We start from the raw sequence: 23,027 nt of genomic DNA on the forward strand, positions 1-23,027 counted from the left end.
GCACTTCAAGATAGGAATTGTAGCTGAGGATTTCTGTGTAGCTGACAAAGGACATCAAAGTCCTGAAAATCCTTCACTAATGAAATTCTTTGTCACAGCATCTTTACAAGTGCTAAACCCCCGCAGCAGTTTGAAAGTGTTTCTTTAGTAATTATAGTTATATGGCAAACTAACACAAGAAACCCGTGTAATCCTTCTACGAAACATCAATTTCCTCTTCTCACCTCTCTTTCCCATTTCCACTCTTTTGTTCCAGGACCTGCCTCTTTAGAAGATTTTTGTGATTTTTTTGGTCAGCCTACCCTGACTTGCTAGGCTTCATTCCTACAGCCCTCCTGGGCAAGCAGAGACAGTTAATGCACAGCTGAATAATGAGGGAAGTATCTCCTAGCTTCATACTTAACCAAGCTTTGTCACCTCGTTTGTCACTTCTAGTCACCTCATTTTCTGCACTGATTAACAAACAACACTTCCCACAGCTTCTCCCCTCTCCAAATCAGCTACTGCCTGCTCACATCTTCCTCTTCTGTTAGCATCGCTTTTAAACTACTCAGAATTAGTTTGGGTTTAGGTTTAAGCCTTTGGCAAATTAGCCCTAGTCTGATGATGACAACATGGTTGTCTGGTTCCAATTAAGATCTCATGTCAAGTGCTCCTGATGCTCTCCTTAGATAACATGCATAAGCTAATCACTGTCATTTTCCCCTTCCTGTTTTCCCCTGGTTTTCTGTATATATACTAATAATATTCTGTTTGCTAAATTAGGAAACTCGTATTATTTAGTGTGTACCTTTCTTCTCCGTGGATTGCTCTTCATGACAGATTTGTTGTTGGAATGTTCCCAGTTCTGTCCTTGAATACACCGTGGCCATAACGCTATTGGTGAGCTACTGAAAACATCAGCTTGCTACTGCCAAATGAAAACTGCTGTCCACTGTCAGATAAGAGAGATAATGAGTAATAGACAAGCAACAGAAACATTAATGGTTTGGTTTTCCCCTCTTATGCAGACCCTCTGGTTTTAGCTATCATCTTGTTAAAACTAGTATTATCCTTAAAAATTAAATTTTTCATCTGTTTAGAACACTTTGTTCCTGGGAAAGCATGAATGAGGGGGATTAAATTATAACTGCACTATACTTTTCTTGGTGATTGGTAATTATATTGTCACTCATGATGCTATTCATTGCACTTAGCTGCATGGAACTGGGGAAAAACATGACACTTCCCCCTGTACTAGACATAATGAGAATCTATGGCTTTTCACAGAATCATACATCAGTGAGGTACGGGAGTAAACAAAACGTGTGAAAGTTGTATTTGGAACGAAGGATTTTTTTCTTCAAGCCATAGTATAAAATATTTACATATCCCTTGGGAAATATAAATGGGGAGGTAACAGGTGCAATGCCCAATTTAGGTGAACAGCACACACTTACTTTGATCTGTTGCTTTTTCAACCAACCTGTCACCCAGCTTTTGAAAAAGGCCCCATACAAATTCCAGCTAGTAACTCTGGCCTTTAGAAGAAGAGAGCAACCATTTTTCTTGTCTCAGTTTTTGGATGAACAATCTGGGGTATCTTTAAAAGAGCAGATTGAAAAAAATGTGCAAAGTAACCATCCTCTGGAAATAATACCCCTGTCAGCAAACGGTCTTTGTATGTGCTTTCTGAACACAAGGACTTACACCCTTCTGTCTATCCATCTTCTTCAAACAGTAAGCACCTAACCTTGCAATGGTTGGTATGTCTGTCATTAGGATGAACATACTTCTTTTGGACCCAACTTCACTGCAATCAAATGCATTTTCCCAATTCTTGATTGGAATCTGCATGCATATTGAAAAGCTCTGATGCAAAAGGTACTGTCCAAATGCAGTGCTTTTACTAAAACAAACAAAACCACATCTTTTTGGCCGAATGGCATACTGAAGAAACTGCATCATTAGTATGTTCTGAAAAGTTTTAAGTAGGAAACTGCTATGTTATTTCAAAAGCTCCCATTTCCACGAATCATAAATTAATTTGTTGTAGAATCTGACAAACAAACATAGTTAAATCTGGAGAGGACTCAGTCCACAAAGAGGCAGAGTAACTATTTATGTTCCCAGTAGGCTTGTTTGCATTCAAGTCAAAGTTCTTTGCAACCAAAGTGGTTCTACAAAACATTTTGGCCTCAGTGAACCGTATCTCCTGCAATGTATGCTTAGGCAGAAATTTTCTAATGTATGTTCGCATCGGTATCACAGTGTAAGCTAACATTGCATGAAGTCTTTGCTTCCACTTTTAACAAATGTCAGTTGCCATAAACACAGTATTTTGCAGACTAGCTGTGGAGAGCTTTCAACAGTGACCTGTTTTTTGATACTAACTGGAACATATTAAATGCTTTTGGGAGGTTATTTTCTCTTGTCAGGTCACTGTGACTTATATTTTTTTAAAAATAAAACATCCCCCTGGTAACAGTCTTTTTCCTTCCCTTTCACAATGTGTTGGCAAATTAAAACTCAGGAGACTTTTTGCTGTATTACACAAGCATGCAACTTTGTTGTTTTAATCTTTATCAACTGATGTAAAGTCAGCACACATGAGGCAAGAAGATCAACACAGGAAAGTATTTACATTTTAAGAATGCAAAAGGAACACAGAGAAAACTGAGACAACCCAGAACAGATGCTGCAAAAATTATCTTTTTTATCAGTTAAATGTTGTAAATTGCCACGGAAAACTCAAGATGTGTTTATAGCTGCTATTCTAAGTGTTTTTCTCTTACCAAAGAGGTTTGGTTTTTCAAAAGCAAGCAAAATCACGGTTTAATCTTCTCTTAGAAAACCAGGCGTTGGCACGATCCTCTATACAGTTATAACCTCTGTAAAGCCTGCCAACGGCCAGTGCCGCCCTCCCCGACATTAGAACTGGGCCTCAGTGTGATGTTAAAGGACGAGCGTTATTACTTGAATCTCCCACAATACTGCTTCATAAGACAATGCTTTTAAACTGCTTTGGGGAAACACTCAGCAGAGTTTTGAGGGTTAATTTTTTTTTTTAAACTTTTTTTTTCACTCTTCTGGCCTCAGACTGATCTGCAATGAAAGGGAGGCAGGGCTCCCTCCTTGCAGGCTATCACTCTCAGGGTGGCAGCTGCAGCACAAGGAAGCATAGATGGGCACGGTACATCCTACCTCCTCCCCATGACACTGCATATATGGAGTTGACAAACTCCCCACAGTCAGAACATGCAACAGGCTAATATTACTCATAATGTTGTGATAATACTGACGATAATAAACTTTAGTCAACACTTGGCATTGTATGCCATCACAATCACAGTGTTACTACAGTGCCAGTATATTGCTCACTACTTTTAGAGACTAGCACTGCAAAACATTATTATACTAGCTATGTTTAATGAAAGAGAAAACAGGACCCCGCTATCTACTTATAATCCATATTTGTCTGAGACACAAAATATTCAAAATCATACCAACAAATTAACACTCTGCATCTGCATTGATAACATTTAGAAGGGACATAAGAACACAGATTCTGTTAAGAAAGCAACGTTTATGTTCTTACACTGCAAAGTGGCCACGGTCAAACTGACATACCAACTTCTTATATGAGCACCGAGCCTTTACAGAGGTGTGAAGTTAATGGAAATGTTAAAACTTCTTTATCAGATAAATTTGTAAGTCCTTTTTTTCAGCCAAAAGGCTTGAAGTAGGCTGTGTACCCAGGATGGTTAAGATGACAAGAGAGGACTTCCGTGAAGGATCAATATATCCCTCAACTGCTGCCTGAGATTTCCAGACTCCATTTCTCTTGTTATGCTTTCAAACTTGATTACATTTTCCTGTACACCAGTAGATTGTTATAAATGTATATACCATCCCAGTCAAACTCAGGAGTTTTGGCACTTTCTCAATGTTGGACGTTTTGAATTAGGAGATACTCAAACCTTTGTTTAGGTAGAATGGTTCTGACGCGGTCCAATGCCTTTCATTGCTCATGGAATTTTTAGGCGTGCTGCCATGGATTGTAAAGATCAATACAAGGTCTCATACAACCTTAGTTGTGGTATTGTGGAAAGAGCTGCCTCTTTCACTCTGCTGACCACCTTCATATCTCCATTGCAGGGTTTATATTTAGAGTGTGGGGTGTGTTTTTTGGAATCATTCACTACTGAGGTATTGTACTATCAAGGAAGATTTTCTCTCAACAATTTAATATATACTCGCGCTCAATAAGACTTCATGATTCAAAATGCCTGCCCATACGCAGAAGTACAGAAAGCCTCATTTATTGCGCCAAGACAGCTTTTTCATACACTTCAAATTTGTACTGGATGCCATTCTCTTCTTGAATATCAGCAGGGACACCTGGGTATCTGGAGAGAGGGAGAAGAAAAAGCAAAGCCAACAAGTAGATGAAAATATCATTATAAGTCACCGGTAATTTATCCAATCAATTAGAAAAGAGAGTTGTGTGAAAAAGGAGATGGAAATACCATCCTTACCACAGATATACTAAGTACAAACTGTTTTTAGGAATCATGTTAACTACTATCAACAACTTGTATGGACATCTTTTTGAATCAAGAAAGCTTATTCTGATGTAAAAAAAACCCCACCTTTTTGGCTCAAACAAAAACCCCCAACATTTTTATTAAAGCCTCCAACACGTTATTTAAAATGTCTGCAAAGGCAGAAGAGATACAGAACACTTTTGGGGTTTTTTGCTTTGCTTTTCCTCAGATTGTTTAGAGGAAATGCTAAGGTAAGGTTTCTTACAAGTCTACGACAGCTTCTTAAAGCAGCTTACTGCTATCACACAAAGTGTTCCTCTATATTCCAGATTTACTAAAACAGTTTTTATTAATAGACATTTTCAAAAATCTCTTCAGCTCCCTGTGACAGAATACGTATTTTGTATGAGTAATGTTGATTTTGAGGGAGAAATTTTAAATTTTATTTGCTAGGTTTGACTCTATCAGGTTTCCACTTTAGTGAGGGAATTATCTGCTATTTTGTAAATTCATGCTTTAAGGCCAAATTCTGATTTCAGTACACTGGCCAAAACCAATGTATACCTGAGAAACAGCCAAGAGGGAGAGAGGGGAGCTTTGGGTCAGACATCAGGATACTAAAGTGGGCTCATGATATGGCACAGAGCAGTTCAGAACATGTTAGAGTTGAAAAAGGTGACTTGCCCTCCCCGCTCACCTTGTCTGCCTCTCCCGCATCCTTCTTTCCTGCCCATACCTATTCTGCCCCACTTCAGTGCTAATCCATTCCTGTGCCCCGTGCAGAGCTTGACTTGCCAAACTTTCTATTTCTTTCACTGCTAGTCTGTAACCAGCTGGAAACCAAAATGAGAGTAGCAAGAAGAGGAAGAGTCCTTTCCTTGCTGGTTCTTGAGGCAGACATTTGAATTTTTGCCACCTCCCTACTGCCTGTTGCATGTAATCTTGTTGGAGCGGACATAAAAGTATGACTGGAATATGGCAAGGATAACATAGAAGAAATGGCAGAAATTTACAGATTAATACTTTTCCTTACTAAGTCTATTAGGAAGAAGTAATTTTCTCAAGAGAAAGGAATAACCTTAGAAATCTATAAAGGCTCAACCCTCCCTCCTAAAACCCATTTAATTTGTCTTTGGCAATTTATCAAAGACATTCAGAGGCTACATACCATTGACTAACAACATACTGAGAGCTATGAAGCTTAGTAAATATTTGATTCTCACTTTAATTCTAAAGTGAGAAACAGTAAGAAAGTTACTTTTGAAGCAAACCGACAAATGTGATTCTTTAGTGTAAAGATTAAGGGAAGGTTGAAGAACACAGCAAGTTCCAACAACCTCTCTGTGCTGAGTGCGGTGCAATTCCAGGTTCTAAGTAAAATTTGACTCTGGAGAAAAAAATACAGTGAAAAGCACCTCAAAACAGAACATGGCCTTAATAGGGCCCTTACATACTCATATTACATTATTAAGTCTTCCCTCTGAACACAAGACTAGTATGCATCTTGATACTTACTCAGTGAGAAGTTTGTAGTCTTTGTAGTCGATTTCTGGAAAAAATGTGTCACTTTCAAATTCCTGCAAAATTCTTGTCACAAACAATCGATGATTAATTGGCTTCTCCATCGCTGCCTTTAAAAACAATAGAAACAATTAAAACTGAGTTGTTCCCTGTAAAATCGCTCAGCCATGCATGAAGTAGTGTTATTTATTAAAATTTTTAATATTCTTGTTTTGTAACACTATTTGAAGTCTGTAAGATAATATCAAGTGTAAATTATTATTTGGAGCCCCAGCTTTCTTTACCAACTCTCCAAATTCTTGTTCTGCCTCCACCAGCCATCACCATGGCAGCACTCAGAAAGAACAAAGAGATACAAGTCTTAGCATATTTTCTACTTGTAAATTGCACACCAAATATATTATCTAAAACTGAAACTCAGTTACTATTTTAGATATCATGGGATTTAAGCAAAGCAGTGAAAATGGAACTATAAATCTCCTCTTTTGGACTTGGCCCAAGAGCACTTTCTAAAGGGATAATTTCATCTCGTGCCAGTTTCACCTGGTAAGTGGCAGCAATACCTATTCTCAGAGCTTGGGGCATCTGACAGAAATTAAGAAAAAATTATGAGTAGTCCTGTGAGAAGAAAGGAGCAGTATTGTCTGGTTTCAACACGCAATTTCTGAATCATACCTCTTTGAAAGAAAGGAAGTTTTAAGTGGTGGGACAGGCCCACACCTCAAGGTAATTTGTTCCAATGTTTAATTAATATTACTGCTAAGGATTTACGATGTATTTTTAATTTGCATTAGTTTCAATTCCAGTGATCAACTTATCTACTAGTTTAACTTCAAAGTTTGATCTCTGGATTACGGCAAAGGGATAATATGCATTGAAAGTTATATAACACCACCACCAACAAAGAAAGTTTCTGAGCTCCTTGGATGGAAAAAGCTATGAAGACACCTGTTAGGCGAGTTCCTCACTAACAAATTCACACAAATTCAGGAGTTAAAAATCGAAGCTTTGTCTCCAGATCAGACTGAAAAGTCACCTCTTCCAGACTTTCTCGGCATTAAAATAACCCATTAAAAGCTATACTGGTGCCTGGTTACAATATGTTTTTGAAAAGCTTACAGCTGTTTCTCTCCTTCCCTTAAACTGGCAATGAGCAATGCTCTTTGTTAAAGGTGATTCACCATGCAGCATGCTATTAGGTACTACTTTGACAAGTACAGGAACCAAGTAATAGCAAATTTAATCCAATAAAATTAATTGGTATCACTGCTGAGAAGTTAGTTTCTAGAAAAGCTGTTCTATTACTTAGAGAATGGCTTAAAATGGAAGGGGTAAGTCACAGCACACCAGCATCCGAAAGCTTTGAACTGGTGTTCATCTAGTTTGTATACAAGTATCACATTTTTTCTTTCTTTAAATAAGGGTGGGAGGTAAGAGGAGAAACATACACCTGCAGAATGACAGAAGAATAATCTGCTTCACAAATAAAAACATAGCGTATTCTGTGAACAGAGATACTTTCGTTTTGTAGTAGAGGAATAAATCGACTTCCTATCCAGCTCTACAGGAATTCAGCTTCAGCAAGAACTCTGTACCACCAAGACAGGTCAGGGAAGAGTGTACAGAGTGATTGACCACAGATATTGCAAAGAAAGCTGAACTTAGCACGAAAGGAACCGGAGGGCGATCTCCATTCTAGATAAATGGTTGCACTAGTTGAGTGAACCAACCAGCTGTGTAACTGTTTGGCCCCAAGTTAATAGAAAAAGTGCAAGTGCTTCCTGAGCCAGACCAGCTCTGCGGGTCTGCATGTGTATGTGGCCCATGAAAACTGAACGACAAACAAAAAGAACTTGGAGAAGAGCAACAGGCTTGAGCTGGTTTCAACCCACATATTCCTTCTCAGCAGCTGGGAACGCCCAACATCATGACAGTGAGCATATTACAGCGATGGGCAAGGAGAAACACATTTGTAAAGTGATTCGACTTTATATTTCAGTTGCTCTACTCTGCTAAGTGTAATTTTCACTGGTATTGGGATTATTTACATAGTTGAATCACGTCAAGGGCTGGCATCCCGACCTGGCCTTGACCTCTCCCCATGGCCCCATCTAGTCATCCCAGGGCTATGCCTGACTCTGGTTACCTTCACGGGGCCTGATCCCACCCCATGGTCCTGCCTCATCACCATGAACCCTGGCTGCTGAGGCCCCTGTCACGCCAGTCAGGTTGTTGCCCATGCGTCCCAGCTCCTGTCCCTTTGGAAGCACCTGGTCCTCCATGTTCCCTGACAGTAACTTTTCTATCAAACATGAAACCTTCCACGTGTGGAGCCTCTAAAGGAACCTGTTCAGAAAGGACTGGACTCTGACACCGCCTCTGCAAACTATTGCTATGGACCTGGCCGGATGGGGAAGCAGCTTTACCACAACTCTGGTATTTTCATGAGGATTAAGCTAGTTCCTCATTGACATTCAATTCACTCTTGCCCTGTCCAACACACTCTATCAGTTTCACCACCTTTTTTGGTACAGAAGACAATTCAGAGGATGCATAGTGCTGATTTGATAGAATGTTGGCATACTTACTCTGAATTGAATCAAGGAAATACACATTATGCATATTTACTCTAATGAACAGAATAGGGTGAATATGACTTTGTTCTAATGTAACATATACATAATACGAAGGTATAGATGTAAATAATCTTGAATATTTAAACAGAACGTGCAGTAACTAAATATATTTCTAGTGATCAGCCAATACTGTGGGAAGTTAGCACAATATTCAATAGACAAACCATTTCCAATAAGTAGGAGATCAGTACTGCCTTTTTTGTTCTTGCGTATTTTGTAAATGTGAGGATAATGTATGTGATGGAAAGGATAGATAGTAAGAGAGGACCTGTTGGAAATAATTGTACCAGGGCAGGAGGAGGAGATTTCTAAAACAGAATGATGATGTCTCTGAGCTCATGTAAATTTGAAAAATCTGCATCCTCACTCCATGGTCATCACATTACCCTCACTCCATTGCCACACTCAGTCTCAAAGTCATTCTTAGTACGATTTTAATTTACTGTGTTTTTTCCTCATAATCCATTCAGTTATCCTTGGACAGTATTTGTACCTACACTGGTTTCCCTTGGGAGTTGCATATGCGTTTGCTCCCCACACAGACTCACCTCCTTGTGTAGCAGCTACTGAACCTTTTAAGATATTACAGCCTGATGCAACAGGGAAAAGCAATGCTGATTTTTGGTTCATGTTAAAGCATAGCCTATTAAAACCATGGCTGTTGATTTCTCAGAAGCACCAGAACCACTCCTCAAGCAGAGATGACTTTTGACAAGAGAGGGAGGACAGGAGAGGTGAGGTATCAGGGACCCTCCTGTTGTCCCAGCTATGTCAAGCCTATATGTGAACCAGAGTCCTTTATTACTCACATGTATCTTCATAACCCTGTGAAGAGATTTTAGCATACCCTCATCTTTTTGCTCACTTCCAAGAAATCCTCGGAAGGCCCGCCTCTGAAGCATAAAGCAAAAAGGAGATGACCTAAGGATCATTTTCCCCATAATCTCCAGCTGCATTGGACTGACAGCCATACAAGATTAGATTATGGCTGCACGTGCAAGGACCATCGCCTTGAATTAGTTTCTCTTTGTAGAACGCAGGTTAAAACAGCCCTGAAGCTCTGCAACAAAGAATAGCTGTATATTACTAATAGTTTCAGAAGTATCATATAGAAAATTAATCTTTTATAGATCTAATCACCAAACCACTGTAAACTACTGGGCATAGCAACCAACTACTGTAGAAGGGACCAATTATTTCTAGTCATTTAAAGATTTACAGGTTTTAGGACACACACACACTGCTTCTGCTTTCTCATCTTCTACTGATTACATAAAATAAGTACAACAGCCAAAGTAATTATATGAGGCTCTTATTTTTCAAGTGTCCTTCTAGACAACAATATTGCCAATCCAAACAAAATATAAGAACCTATTAAAGAGAAAATTTCAAAATAAACAGTCTGTTTATTTGCATGCTGTTTTTCAACCTTTAAAATGTATTGGATCATATAGGCAAGCTGCATTTTGAAGCCACAAGAGTATTAAAAATATATATTTTATACATTAAAAAAATCTCACAGCTGTTGATCTCACACAGTTCTAGATGTTATCTAGGTAAAAGGACTTGCCTGTTAAACTTTGGCTATTCGGAGAGTTGCGGTGATAACCAGGAGAATCAACATCTTCAAAAATCCTTCCTTCCCACACTGCTAGGGCTCAGCTTAGTGAGGTAGGGAACAGCCCTTCCTTCCCAAGCCACTAAGGCTAAGCCTAGTGAGGGAGGAGGCACTGTGGTAGCTCCCACCACCAGTTCTCTGCCACGGACAAAGGCAAGTGCAACAAAATTCTTCTATGACCGTTATCGAAAAGCCTGCCCATTTTGCCCTTGCAGAAATAGATACACTTTAATCACTAAGCTTTTCCGTGTGTTAGTCTTAAAGGTTTTTAAAATCTTTTTCTCTATGATCTCTACAAGCATCTTTGAAAAAGAACTTAAAAAGCAACAACCTTTCCCAGCTGCATGATTTGTGTCTGCAACTGACTCATATATTAACCTTTTTTAGTCATTATTTTTTCCCACAGGTATGTCAAATCAATATGTTTGTTCACAAGAACGAGCACACAAGAAGCTTGTTTAGGAGTAATAGCAATATTACACCTTTCTTTCCACATTAAAAATCCTCTGAGTTTATTTTGAAGACTGTACTGGAAAGGCTGGATATGTCCCTCTCAAGTCTGTGAATGTATAAAGATGCTAAATTAAAGAAAAATGCTTAAACTTTTAAAAGAAATTATTAGTTAATCCACTAGTCCATTGCTAATATTGTAGTTCTGTTTCCTCTAATTTTATTTATAACTAGGTAAGAGCAAAAAGTATTGGCCACTGGAGGCATGACTACAATAGCCATGGATATATTTTTACAAAGCATAAATCTCTATGGGAGGACAGTGCTATCAGCTGTAATGCTGTGACCCTGACACTTTTATATAAAAGAGATGTTAGGGAACTGCACTAAGAGCGCTCAAACCGTTTCTCAAAAAACACCCAGAAGGTCATAGGAATACAGGAAAATTGTCTTCCCATTCCCATCTTCCTGTTTAGTCAACTACAAAAAGTTACACAACTACACATGGGAAAATTCTCCCGTAAAGAAGGATTCTGCAACATTACAGTAATGAAGTAAGAGAGTTACATTTGCATATACGCCAGGAAGACAGTAACCTTCCTTGGAAACAACTGCTCAGGACCATAAACGTGCATAATCAAGTAACCTTACCATGAGCTTGGTGGGACAGGGAAAGAACACATGGTCAGCGCAACCAAGACAAACCTCAGTCTTCACTTTACGCAAGGTAATGTTACCAGCTTTCAAAAATGTTAATAGGATTAAGCCATACTAATTAGTTCACTCTAAAACAGAACTAGTGGAGAAGCCAATGCAGTGCTCAGCTTTTTGTTCCCAGAGCAGAATAATGCTTCGGGCTTGCAGTGTGATGTCCTCCACGTCAACAGCGTCACGCACCTCAGAGGAGCCTGCTCTTTGCAGCATGTTCTTTGAGAGCACTGTTCGAAGGGAGCAACAGCACTGCAACCTGCAAGAGCGGAGCACATGAGCATGGAAAAATGAGCTGTCTGCATGGCTCCCTTGTAAGTGGATCTCAGTCCTCGGTCACATCTCAGACTGAATGCAATACTTCAAAAACATGGTAACATACACGTTAATCTCTATTCCAATAGGTACACAGCTTAAAATCACTTTGTCTTATATGCAGGGAAGATAGAAAAATTACCATTATATCTTTTATAGTTTACAGGAAATTCAGACATACTAAAATGTAATCTTAAAATGTATATTTTAGTATATTAGTATTAGTAAAGTTTTGGCAGGCTTGAAAAAAATCACAGTAAAACTAGTGACTCAAATTGTTAATACTTCTCTCTTTTAAAGAAGTGATCCTTATGGTACAGCAAAGATTTGAAGCTTAGCAAATGTGGCATTCACAACCCACTCAGGGCATTCAGAACCCAGTGAAGCTTATATGCTTAGTCAAGAAACTCTATTTAAAGAGGGTAATTAATCATCTGCAAGAGACTTGCTGCACTAAATATGAATAGCAACTTCATAATTCAATAATTTTGAAGAATGAAAGGGTGTAGATTACCAAACACAATATGTCAAATACTAATACATAGGAAGACACCTGAGCATGAATATTAGATAAAATTTTCCCTTGGAGATTACTGGAAATTTAATTTTCCAGTTCAAGCCTCTTTGTTGAAGAATTTCCCCAAATGCTATTTATCACCACCATCTATTTTCTGTTATCGCCAGCCTAGATATTAACTAAACAGCAAAAACAACAAAACTTATGAAAGAACTTTTTGTTCTGTTATGAAATTACAAGTTTCTTCTCCAAATTTAATACATGAATACAATTCTGTACTTCAGCAATGTGACCTTGAGTGTCATCGTTTGCTTCTGTGGCATTGCGAAAGCAACAAGCTGAGTAGGAACATATAAATTAGAAGAGACAACTTTAAATGTACGAGATGCTGTAGGAAAAACTGTTTTATCAAAGCGAAAACTTGTTTGACATATAGCCTGTTTTGGTGTTACTAAAGAGGCCTTGGTTATGAGGACCTGAGTCATAAACTTTTCAATTCTTTTCTTTTCTTTTTTTTTTTTTTTTTTTAATCTTTGTTGCTAGGTTTGTTTTTTCTTCTCCACTGGTAGGTTCACTGTTAGGGATTTGTGCTTGGTTATTTTTACAAAGCAAGATTTACATTAAATACTCTACAAACAACATATCATAAGACCATACCATCCACGTAAGTAAATCTGCACCTGTTTTTTGTTTGTTTTTTTTTTTTTAAAGTCCCTGTTTAATATTTGGGGATGTGCTGGACTTACAGTTCCTATTCCTAGTAAAATCTGAATGTTGTTTTTAATCAGTTTAAAACACACAGTTTAAATCCAGTTAAAAGAGGCTGATGTAATTTATATTGAGCAGACTCCCGTAGGATCTCCAGGTAGCGCTGTTTTTCAGAGTCAAAGCCAAGACCTGAATCTCTCAATTAAGAGACAATACCTCCACACAGAGTGCATCTACATTAGTGTCTTAACTCAGAACATTAATGTGGTTTTGAAATGAATCTTCCAGTTGTCCACACTCACCATGCTTTAGTTGTACTGGGGAGCAATCTTGGTGTGCATGAATTAAGTTTCTTGGGGATGAAATCAATCCAGAAAATCTGCTCCAGGAACATGTCTGACAAGCTCCAACAGCTAATAGGGATTCAAGGGCCATTCTCAATGAGTGAGTCACCACCACAAGTTTTCCAGCACACAACAAGCACTCATGAGCCAGCAGACGGCTCTCAAAACATCAAGTGCTCACGCAAAATCATGGAGTGCCTCTCATGACGCATAACGGCTTCGTAATTGCTGTGACCTACAGGTCATTGCTGGGCTGCTACACTCCTCCTTCCTCATCCATACAATCAATAGCAACATCAACTCCTTCTGGGACTCAGGAGATCCAGAATAGTGCAGAAGATCCAGTACAGCGTCACACTGAGATCCAAAGAAATGAAACTTGTAAACCTGAGATCCAAAGAAATGAAACTTGTAAAGCTGTGCTGTGAGAAGTCCAAAAGCTTCCCTGGAGGCAACAGTACTACCTTGTGACTAGATCAGGAAATTACAATCCTGATGAGGTGATCAGCGTCGAGTCAAATTTATAATGAAGGCTGCACAAGGTTTTTGAACCCTCAGTGGACTGTGGGACCTGTTTTCAATCTTTTCTGCTCTCACTTCCTAATACCAATACTCTACTCAGCTCTCCCTGACCCCACCAAAATGCCTACTATGGCATTTAGCTGCTCTGCCTTTTCCTGTTGCAGAGGTCAAGGCCCAGAAGAGACAGTTTCTAAGAGTATGCTGCTGAACACAGCATGAATGTAACCTACATGAGGACTTGGATGGCCACCCTGTTCAGAGCTCACTTTTCTCTGTTCTTCACAGGACTTGAGGCAGCTTATGCCAATATTCCCACTACCCTGGACAGAACTGTGTCCTTGAGGACCTAGGGGCAGTAGGCACGACAGCCATAAGCAATAGACAGCTGCACTGTGTCCTTATAAATGTTCAGAGACTGTCAGCCTTGTTCCTCTGTCCTCTGCAGTCCTACAAGGAAGAGGTTGTAAACAGCAAGAGTCCCTTGTTTCCATCCCATTCCTTGCCCCTCTACTGCTGAGGGCAGCATCGTGTCCTGAAATGCCATCCTGGAGCGCATGCTCTAGCACCTTCGCTTGCCTCAGTTCTTAGGGGCTGGGCAGGGCACAGCAGGCATCCGTACTTGAGATTGAGAGACAGGCTGGACACCTGTGTCCCAGAAAGTGCACTTCTGCACTCAGGCAGCTGGGTAGATGCTCCACCTCGGCACAACTCTCTGGGTGAGGGTAAGGCAGGCTTGTGTTTCAATATAGTATCTGGGCAGGGCAGCATGAGGCACAGAGGAGATGCTGTATTTCAGATAAGGCAGGCGTTCAAAGATCTTGAATGACCCTGTGCAAAAAGAAGGTGCCAGCAACCCCTTTCAGTCTGAGGTTTTTTGGAAACCTCCTGAAACACGTGTGACTCGGCCTCAGTTCATGGGCCACCCTTGGTAACCCTTCTGGCTTGCTACCCTGGGTCTGCAACCCGGCTGAGATGTGGGTGCTGTGGACAGCACCCACAAAGGGGATGGGAAACCAAAGAGAGCAAAGGCCTCGAAGATTATTCACATGTTCCCTCCTTATACCATGTACATGAATATGGCTTGGAGGTTGGAGGCTTGCTTCAGGGAGATCAGTGACAACAACCCTGATCGTGGTGGACCTCCCCATCCCAAACTGAGTAACTGATCAGAAGTTGCTAAGCTTAGGAGCTGGTGTTAAAAGGCTCCACAGGACAGTAAGTCACACTCTTGAATAATGATATGGACTCTGGAAGTGTTGTCTGGCAATGGCAAAGCTGTTGTAGCAGCTCTTGACAGATCGCCTCAGTTGTGCACGCCCACATTCAATACATTCTGCACCTACTTCTTATCTCCAATGGGATGCCACCAGCCTGAGCTCAACCCCTGTGCCAAGGGCCACAGACCAACCAGGGCAGAGCAGCTACAGCGAAGACTCCAGGAATGATCACAACATCCACAACAGCCTGTGACAGGCTGTCAAAGCAGCCCTCCCGAAGTAAGTGCCACGGGAGCATGTGTGAGCTTGCCATTCCCTTTTGTAGTGATCCTGACTGAAAGACCACTGTACTTCAAGGAGTTAGCGTTCCACATAACAATTAACCTGAATAGAGACAGGCGTGTACTGTGCTACGCATATTCCTTAGCCACAGGATAAGCTCAGCCAGAAGACTGTAACAGAGAAGCCTGTAGGCAGGTCCCACCTGGTACCAACGACTACACCACCTGCATGTCTTTGCCTTTATCTAAAAAAGCAGCAAGAAGTTCCCATGTGAACATCCTTTCTGTTTGATACCTGAAACGATTAATAAACTTGTTTTCTTGTAATAGCTTGAATGACCAAAATGCGGTAGCCCTTTCTATAGATGGGGTCTGTGCCACATGCTCCATGGCTTGGAGGCTCTTTCAAAGTTCCCGACATCTAAAGGGGGGTAAGATTACTTACACTATTCTGTCCTTCTTTAAAATGTTAGCTCCAGTAAGTAGCATTTTAAATGACACTTTTACAGAGTCTGGGTGCTCCTCCTACTGGGATCATAATGGACTAGCTGCTCCTGGTGCAAAACAGCTCTCTACTGCACTGTTGTGTGGCTTCGCTCAGATGCAGAAGAGGATTTAGTCAGCAGGCACAGTAGTCTTATAAGTGAGTAGGAGGAGCCAGGTGCAGATCAGGAATAGAAAAAGGTTGACTGTGGTTGGGACCATCATATAGAATCATAGAATCATTAAGGTTGGAAAAGGCCTCTAAGATCATCGAGTCCAACCATCAACCCAACACCACCATGCCCACTAAACCATGTCCCTAAGCGCCTCATCTACACGTCTTTTAAATACTTCCAGGGATGGTGACTCAACCACTTCCCTGGGCAGCCTGGTCCAATGTTTGACCACTCTTTCAGTAAAGAAATTTTTCCTAATGTCCAATCTAAACCTCGCTTGGCGCAAAGGAGGTATATGCCTCCTATGCAGGAGACATATGAAAAGAAAAGTATGGTGCTTTCCAGAGTGGCCTGCTCTCCTCATCAAGGTCTGTCCTCATAAAGCTCCACCTGGTTTGAAAGAGCTGAACTTTGGGTTAAACTCCCCAAAGTGCTAAAAGTGGAAATGCCATGTCCTCAGCACTACCTGTTTCAAAGCACTCCTGTTGCACTTACTTGCTAAAGTAGTTACAGACACTTTTCCACCACAGGCTTGTACTAATAAACACAATCAGTTCTAAACCTTTGAGTCATATAAAGCAGTAAGATCAAAATAGTGCTTTAAAAGCAAATATCTACAACTACTGAATAAAATTATTCACTTCAGTGACCAATCGCTATTTTACTTCCCACACATTTCTACATGGTATAATGGAAATATTCCTGCAATCCTTTGTGCATCTTGCCACTAAAAATATTACCTGCAGTTTTCGTAGAGGTGTATGGTTTCCATCAAACACTTTTAACTAAGATCACAAAGCTAGCAGGAATCTGTATAAAACTGTCAGATTTCTCCCTAATGAATTACAAATTCCTTTGAAATGCCCCAAGAAGATGCTTGAAAGGGGGAAAACAGTTGAAATTCTAAGTCATATTCCCTTATGCTGATCAGCACAAGTAATACGTTGCAAAAGTACTGTCGATCAAAACTGCCTATTTATAATCTAAGTATTGGTGAGTAATAGTCTAAAAAATGACATTGTTTTCTACAAAATACCAGCCAGACACTGGGAAAATAGTTAAATTAGAAGTCTACAACACAGACGCTCCTGGAAGAACAAGCAAAAATAATCACTCGTTGCTCGTAGATGAGTATGTGGCCGCTGCACAGAACGGGTAAATGCTTCTGCTCACACTATGCATCCTGCAGAATTACAGGCAGAAGCCAAATCTAGTCTCTTGCTCATGTTGGGCAGTTATGCCCAATTTGAAGAGAATCTGTCTGCAGAAAAAAACTTGCTACTTACTGCCTGGAAGCAGGTGTATTAATGGCTGAGAGTGAAGGACAGGTTACTTCCATAGGATAATACTTGATTATAGACTGAATGCATTTGGACATCAAATATATGGTGGACTTCATCACATGCAAAAGTGATTATAAAACATAAATTAAAAAAAAGAGGAGCAACAGTGTTTTACAGGCTATTTGCATAGGCATCTTATTTTTCTTACAACCTTAGCAACATCTAACTACTTTGCTTTTTTTACAGTAAAAGGTGCATTCCCTAAGACACAGAGATGAGGTTCATGAAAGGCACAAACTGCAAAGGCAAGAAATACCAGAACATGTGTTCTCCCACCCCATATACAAATCATATTATCAGCCCTAATTTGCTAGTAGGAGCATGATGGCATTTTCATCACACACCTAAAGTCCAAGTGCCAAAAAAGAAGTGGAGTATATTTCCCAGCATACTTGTAATGACTAAAAGACAGCAGAACTGTTTTTCCTTTACTATATATTAAAAAAAAAAAAAATTGCTTGACAATTCTTAAAATTTTTTTTTTTATTAGAAGAAAGAACGTTTACTGCTGTCCCTATTCCATGTTCTCCTGAACAGGAGACAGACTGACAGGAAAGGAACTAGGGTTGATGGCCATGATCTTTTATGTGGTACTGTTTGACAATAAAAGCAAATTATATGAGAACTTAACAAAAGAAGAGAAAATCAATTGAGAGTTAAAGAGCAGAACCCTGACTGTGTAGGGGCTGAAAGGACAACTCTAGGGATGTGGGTGGAGACATGGAGAGTTGACTGAACCTTACATGTGTATAAATGGAAAATGAGAGGAAGGGCTTGGGGGAAGGGAGAAAGATGGCTGAGGAAACACAGGGCAACAACAAGATAGGTTTTACTGCAGACCTTCATGTTGCACAGCTAATATCTTAGTTAATGACAGGAGAACTATTGCATTTGTGGGAAAACAGGGCTTTGTCTGTGCAAAGATGGTCCTAAAAAGAAAGTGGCACACGCTGCCTTTTTGGCACATGAATGGACACCTCAATACGAAGACACTCTAGACATCAGGAGAAACCTGGGGAATGGGAACAGTAGATGCCTAGTTGCTGGATAAGAAAACAGAGTCAGTTCTATGTTTTGTTATTATCTCCTCTTCTTGCTGACACCATCACCTGCCAGCTTTCTGTAAATCCTCTTTTCTTACCTATATACCTGTATAAAGTGTTATACTGTGGCTAAAAATGCTCGATCATTTTTTCTTTTTTTCCACATCCTCTGCAGAGTCAGTCTACTACCCACTGTGGCTAAAAATGCTCGATCATTTTTCCTTTTTTCCCACATCCTCTGCAGAGTCAGTCTACTACCTCAGTAAAATAAACATAACAATATGGGTCTTGGTGTAAAAACTTGACAATTTATATATTTAAGAAAAGCTCTCAAAAGCGCAATGACTGTATGGCTGGACCATTAGCAAGCGCAACATTTGGTTACTTGGTCAGATACATTAAACTTGTGAGTTGAAATCTTACTCTCAAAGACTTTTTCTGTTGGAATCACTGGAGTTTGCTGGGTCACGTGAAGGAAAGGCACTTCCTAAAGTGGAACTAATAGGAACCCGAGCCATCCTCACCTCACCACAGAAAATGAGTAATTTAAGAGCACTCTAAATGTACCTTGTAAACTGAAGTGCCTCCGACGATCCAGACCATGTCTACTTTACTTTTTAACTCTGGTGAATCCAAAAGAGCTAAAGCATCATCCAGACTTTTGGAAAGATAATGTGCTCCTTTTGGGGTTTCCCTAGAAAAAGCCAAGTTTTATTACTAAATAATTAAAAGACCATTCATCATGACAATCAATACAATCAAGACATACAATACGTTTTGCTGAATTCACAAATGACTAAATGGTTCACGTTAGTTAATAATTTTGAAATGCCTATTGCTAAACTATGTTAGAATTCTCATCTGACTGCAGGATTGTTTAATAAATCACAGTTTAATCGTAACGGTGACTTAAGAGGCATTATAAATTACAGATCTGAACTTTTATGTCATGTTTTTAAAAAAGCATAACTGAGAAATTTACATATCTATAAAATTAAATAGAGATTTCTACTTGAATTCCAGAACATTAATATTTCATTTAATAAAACTAGTTATCCTCCAAAGCAATAAACCATTATAAGTGGACATTTTTGTTTAAGAATATTTGGATGACTGTGGGTGATGGATTCAACAAGAGAGCTCCTAAAAAGGACAGTTCTTTTTCCTTAAATGCTAATAAAAATAAACTTCAAAAAAGGGAATAAAAGCCACCAATCTAATCAGGAACTAGAGAAATACAGTTAAATACATGAGTCAGAAAGACTACTGACCATTGTCAGATGATTTGTATGTAGAGCAAGGACTAGTATTCCTTATGCAAAATAATGACAATTATCTTGTGAATTAATTAAAAAATAAAAGAAATAAAACTAATAATAAAAAAATTAAAGTAGTGATATCACTCAGAACCAATAGCAGAGATGCTTCCTAACCAGGTATCAAAAATGTTACATTTAGAATTACTTTAGGATGTATTGCTACACATATTTTTAGGTGCAGACTTGTTATTTGTTTTACAGGCCTATTATTCATCATACATACTTGAGTTCCCTGCTGAGCACTATATTAATTCTGTCTTTTAAAGGACGATTCTTCTCAGGAATGGAGAACCAGGTCTTTTTACCCATTATCAGGGCATTCTGTTTACCTAAGAGAGAAAACACTTACTTAAAGGGCATTTTTGCTCTGTTCAAAATCTGTTTTGGTTGTTTAGTGACATCTGCTGGACTTTCCCTCCCCCTTCCGAACTCCATTGCAGCAGTTAACAAAAGTACAAGCTTAGGCCCTGATTCTCAAATTAGTCACATGCATAGAAGAACACGTTTGTGGCCTCAAAGCCTTAGCAGGCAGTTGACACCAAAGTAGTCTCACGCACACCTATAAACTTATAATTGGAAGAAAATACAAAAAAAGCATGTCACTGCCCATTACATGCATTACACAGACATTGGCTCTGCTATACTTACGGGGCCAAATTAACTTCCGTATGTGAGACCAACTCACACCCTCATAAGAGTTCTCTTAGTGTGAAAAAACATCATTTTTCTCTTTACAAAGCTGAGCAGCATACAGTAATCGACTTTGTGTTTGCATGTTCCATTATTCCAGTGATATGATCAGGAACAATTGCCAGCTTTGAGTGTTATTTCAAAAAAAAACCAGCAGCAGGGTAAAAGCATAACTTTCAGGAGAAGAGAGGAGAAGAACCAGCCAAATGAAGTGCAACAGCTGTTCAATCATATTCTAGAATTCACCCGTAAGTATAATTTCTGACCAAACCCAAACATTCATAAGCTGATTATCTGTTATATATACCCTGATAAGAAAAGGGTTTCTCTTCATGAGCAAATGGAGTTGTCAGAGAAATAAATATGGAGGTTGAGAGTCACAAAAGGTAACAGAAGTTTTTTTACAGTGCTACACAGCAAGAGGGATTTTAGAGGGAAAAAAAAAAGGATTTGTTCAGAGCTATCCTCCCTGCTTCTTGATCTGAGAGGCCAGATCTACTAGATCACACCAGAGAACCGATGCTTCAGTTGTTTATTAGCAGTGTCTAAAGACCTTTCTCCTGCAGATAAGCTTCATGAGCAAGTTTCCAAGAGACATACTGCAGTGTCAGTTTAGATATGTTAGCACAGACCACTGGCACCACTGCTGAAGGAAATGCACAAGTTCTCAAAAATACATGTATTTTCTTACTGAAGATTCACACTGGGATGCCTACGGGGTCAGAACAAAGATTTGTCTAGACCAGCAGCTAATTTACAGCAGTGGCCAGTGCAGATACGCAAGCAGACTAAAAGAAAGATCAGGTAATGCTTCTCCACTGTATTCTTCCCACTTTCAAAAATCAGTGACTCTCTGACTTTTTTGAGCCAATGGTGGTACCCCTGCTGTGAAGAATTATGGCAGCATAGTCCATCAAGAGGTCTGGTTATGAAGCAACTTAACTGCCTAGCATCTAAGATTATACCTTATCAAAAGATTTGCAGGCAGAATGGAGCGAAGTTTTAATTATATTTAAAACATCTTTTTTTGATTACGGCTTATTTGTGCCAGGAAAGATGCAAATTGCAGACATACAAAGAGACTTACATTTGTGTTGTGTCTTTTTTGCACGTAAGGTTGCAAGGGGCTGAATCAGATCTCCAAAACATAAGTAAAATCCTTCATTTAAGACTGTTGCAAAATGAGATTAGACATTCCATGTAGAATATGGAACACACCTTCAAATCAGGATTTGGAATAGGTCACTCCATCAAAACAAGGGCACAAGTTAGGCTGCCAAGAAGTTTTAGCAAACAAATGAGTTTTGCTAGACAGTAGTTTTAACAGGAGCGTGAAAAAAAAACATAGGAAAGAGAGTGACCATGTTGGCAAATAGAGAAGCAGCAGAAACGTGACGATAAACCTGTTATCTCTCATGGCTCTGATTCCACCAGATGCAGTGAGCTGGTCGCATGGCTCAGGGAGGTCCTATTCCTTCTCTCCCAACGCCTCCTTCCCGCTCCTACCACGGACCTTGTACTGGCAGTCCCCCCAGACACCCAGTAGCCTAGTCTACGGGGTTAGAGAATTAAACCAGCTTAAGGAAATGTCAAACCAGCACTAAAGTCACAGTGAAAGAGGAATGGGGTCAACGCAGCCAGACTTGTCTCTTCTGGCAGGGATAAGTACCCAGTCAGAACAAATTAGCTGTTTTCATCTTCCTATCCCCGTTTGTTTGTGCTGATTTTCACAAATTTTTTCACCCCACAATAACTGGTTTTATCTCACCAAATCAATAGAGTCTATAATATTACTTTGCTGCAAAGGTTTCGCTGAGCCTGAACATTATTGTGTATTACCAGTACGGTTGCATATTACTGTGTACGGATATACTGCATACGGCTGCAGTATTGTTGCTGCATATTAACAGCACAGTTTTCTGGCGTATTGGGATGGCGCAGCACTCAGGGAATCAAGGAAAATTACTGTCACAAGGGTCAGAGGGGTGGAACAAATGGCCAAGGCTCAGCTATAGCAAACAAGTTAGATAAGCTAACACAGCCTGAAAAAAAACTCTGCTAATTAATCAGCATATAAAAACCTTTCCATTAATTTGTTCAGCATTGGAGTTGTAGGTAAAGACAGGTAGGTGAAGTTTTCTACCCTGTTGGGGAAACAGGACTTTGAAATTCTTTTTATTTACAAATCACCTGCAGTCCTGAAACACCTGATTCACCGCCAGTTCCTGTATCTAACTGAAACAATCTGGAGATGACGTATTTACAAAGGAGTAAAATACTTGTGAGGCTTGGGAGGGCGGGGAAGGGCAGGCTCTTTGCAGAAGCAGGACTTTTAAGTCAGGGAAAAGTAAAATTACCAGTCTTTTCCATGACTGATATCACACAAACTGACTTTAATAAGTAGAGGCGCACCGCAGCAACAAGTGCAACGTTACCTTCCACACAGGATGTGCTAGTCATTTTCTGGAAGTACTTGTACTCATTCCTGGCAAGAAAACAAGAAGAGCATTACAACGTGGTTTAGGAATAAGTTACATTTCTCTAGCTGGAGAAAAAACATAACGCAAGCGCCGCCAGCGAGCGAGGAGGAGAGGCTGGACGGTGCTGGGC

At 39.7% G+C, this 23,027-nt stretch overlaps 1 protein-coding gene across 1 annotated transcript; it reads right to left on the bottom strand.

Moving 5' to 3' along the window:
* Nucleotides 1–4,107: 4,107 nt before the first annotated feature.
* Nucleotides 4,108–22,904, bottom strand: DHFR (dihydrofolate reductase). The gene is made up of 5 exons (XM_009584088.1): nt 22,853–22,904; nt 19,951–20,056; nt 18,976–19,102; nt 6,042–6,157; nt 4,108–4,388 (listed from the first exon to the last, which is right to left on the bottom strand). The coding sequence occupies exons 1-5, from the start codon at nt 22,875–22,877 to the stop codon at nt 4,301–4,303; spliced, it is 462 nt and encodes a 153-aa protein (XP_009582383.1). The 5' UTR covers nt 22,878–22,904; the 3' UTR covers nt 4,108–4,300.
* Between the last annotated feature and the right edge of the window lie 123 nt (nt 22,905–23,027).

This window comes from Fulmarus glacialis, unplaced genomic scaffold (assembly GCF_000690835.1).
Source record: "Fulmarus glacialis isolate BGI_N327 unplaced genomic scaffold, ASM69083v1 scaffold5728, whole genome shotgun sequence".
NCBI lineage: Eukaryota > Metazoa > Chordata > Aves > Procellariiformes > Procellariidae > Fulmarus > Fulmarus glacialis.

What these genes read in the sequence shown, in the direction of transcription:
- DHFR (XM_009584088.1), bottom strand. Translation starts at nt 22,877, where the DNA reads ATGACTAGCACATCCTGTGTGGAAG. An exon ending in TAGCACATCCTGTGTGGAAG is followed by an intron (nt 20,057 to 22,852) that starts GTAACGTTGCAC and finishes TTTCTCTCTTAG; the next exon opens with GTAAACAGAATGCCCTGATA. An exon ending in GTGCTCAGCAGGGAACTCAA is followed by an intron (nt 19,103 to 19,950) that starts GTATGTATGATG and finishes GGCTTTTTCTAG; the next exon opens with GGAAACCCCAAAAGGAGCAC.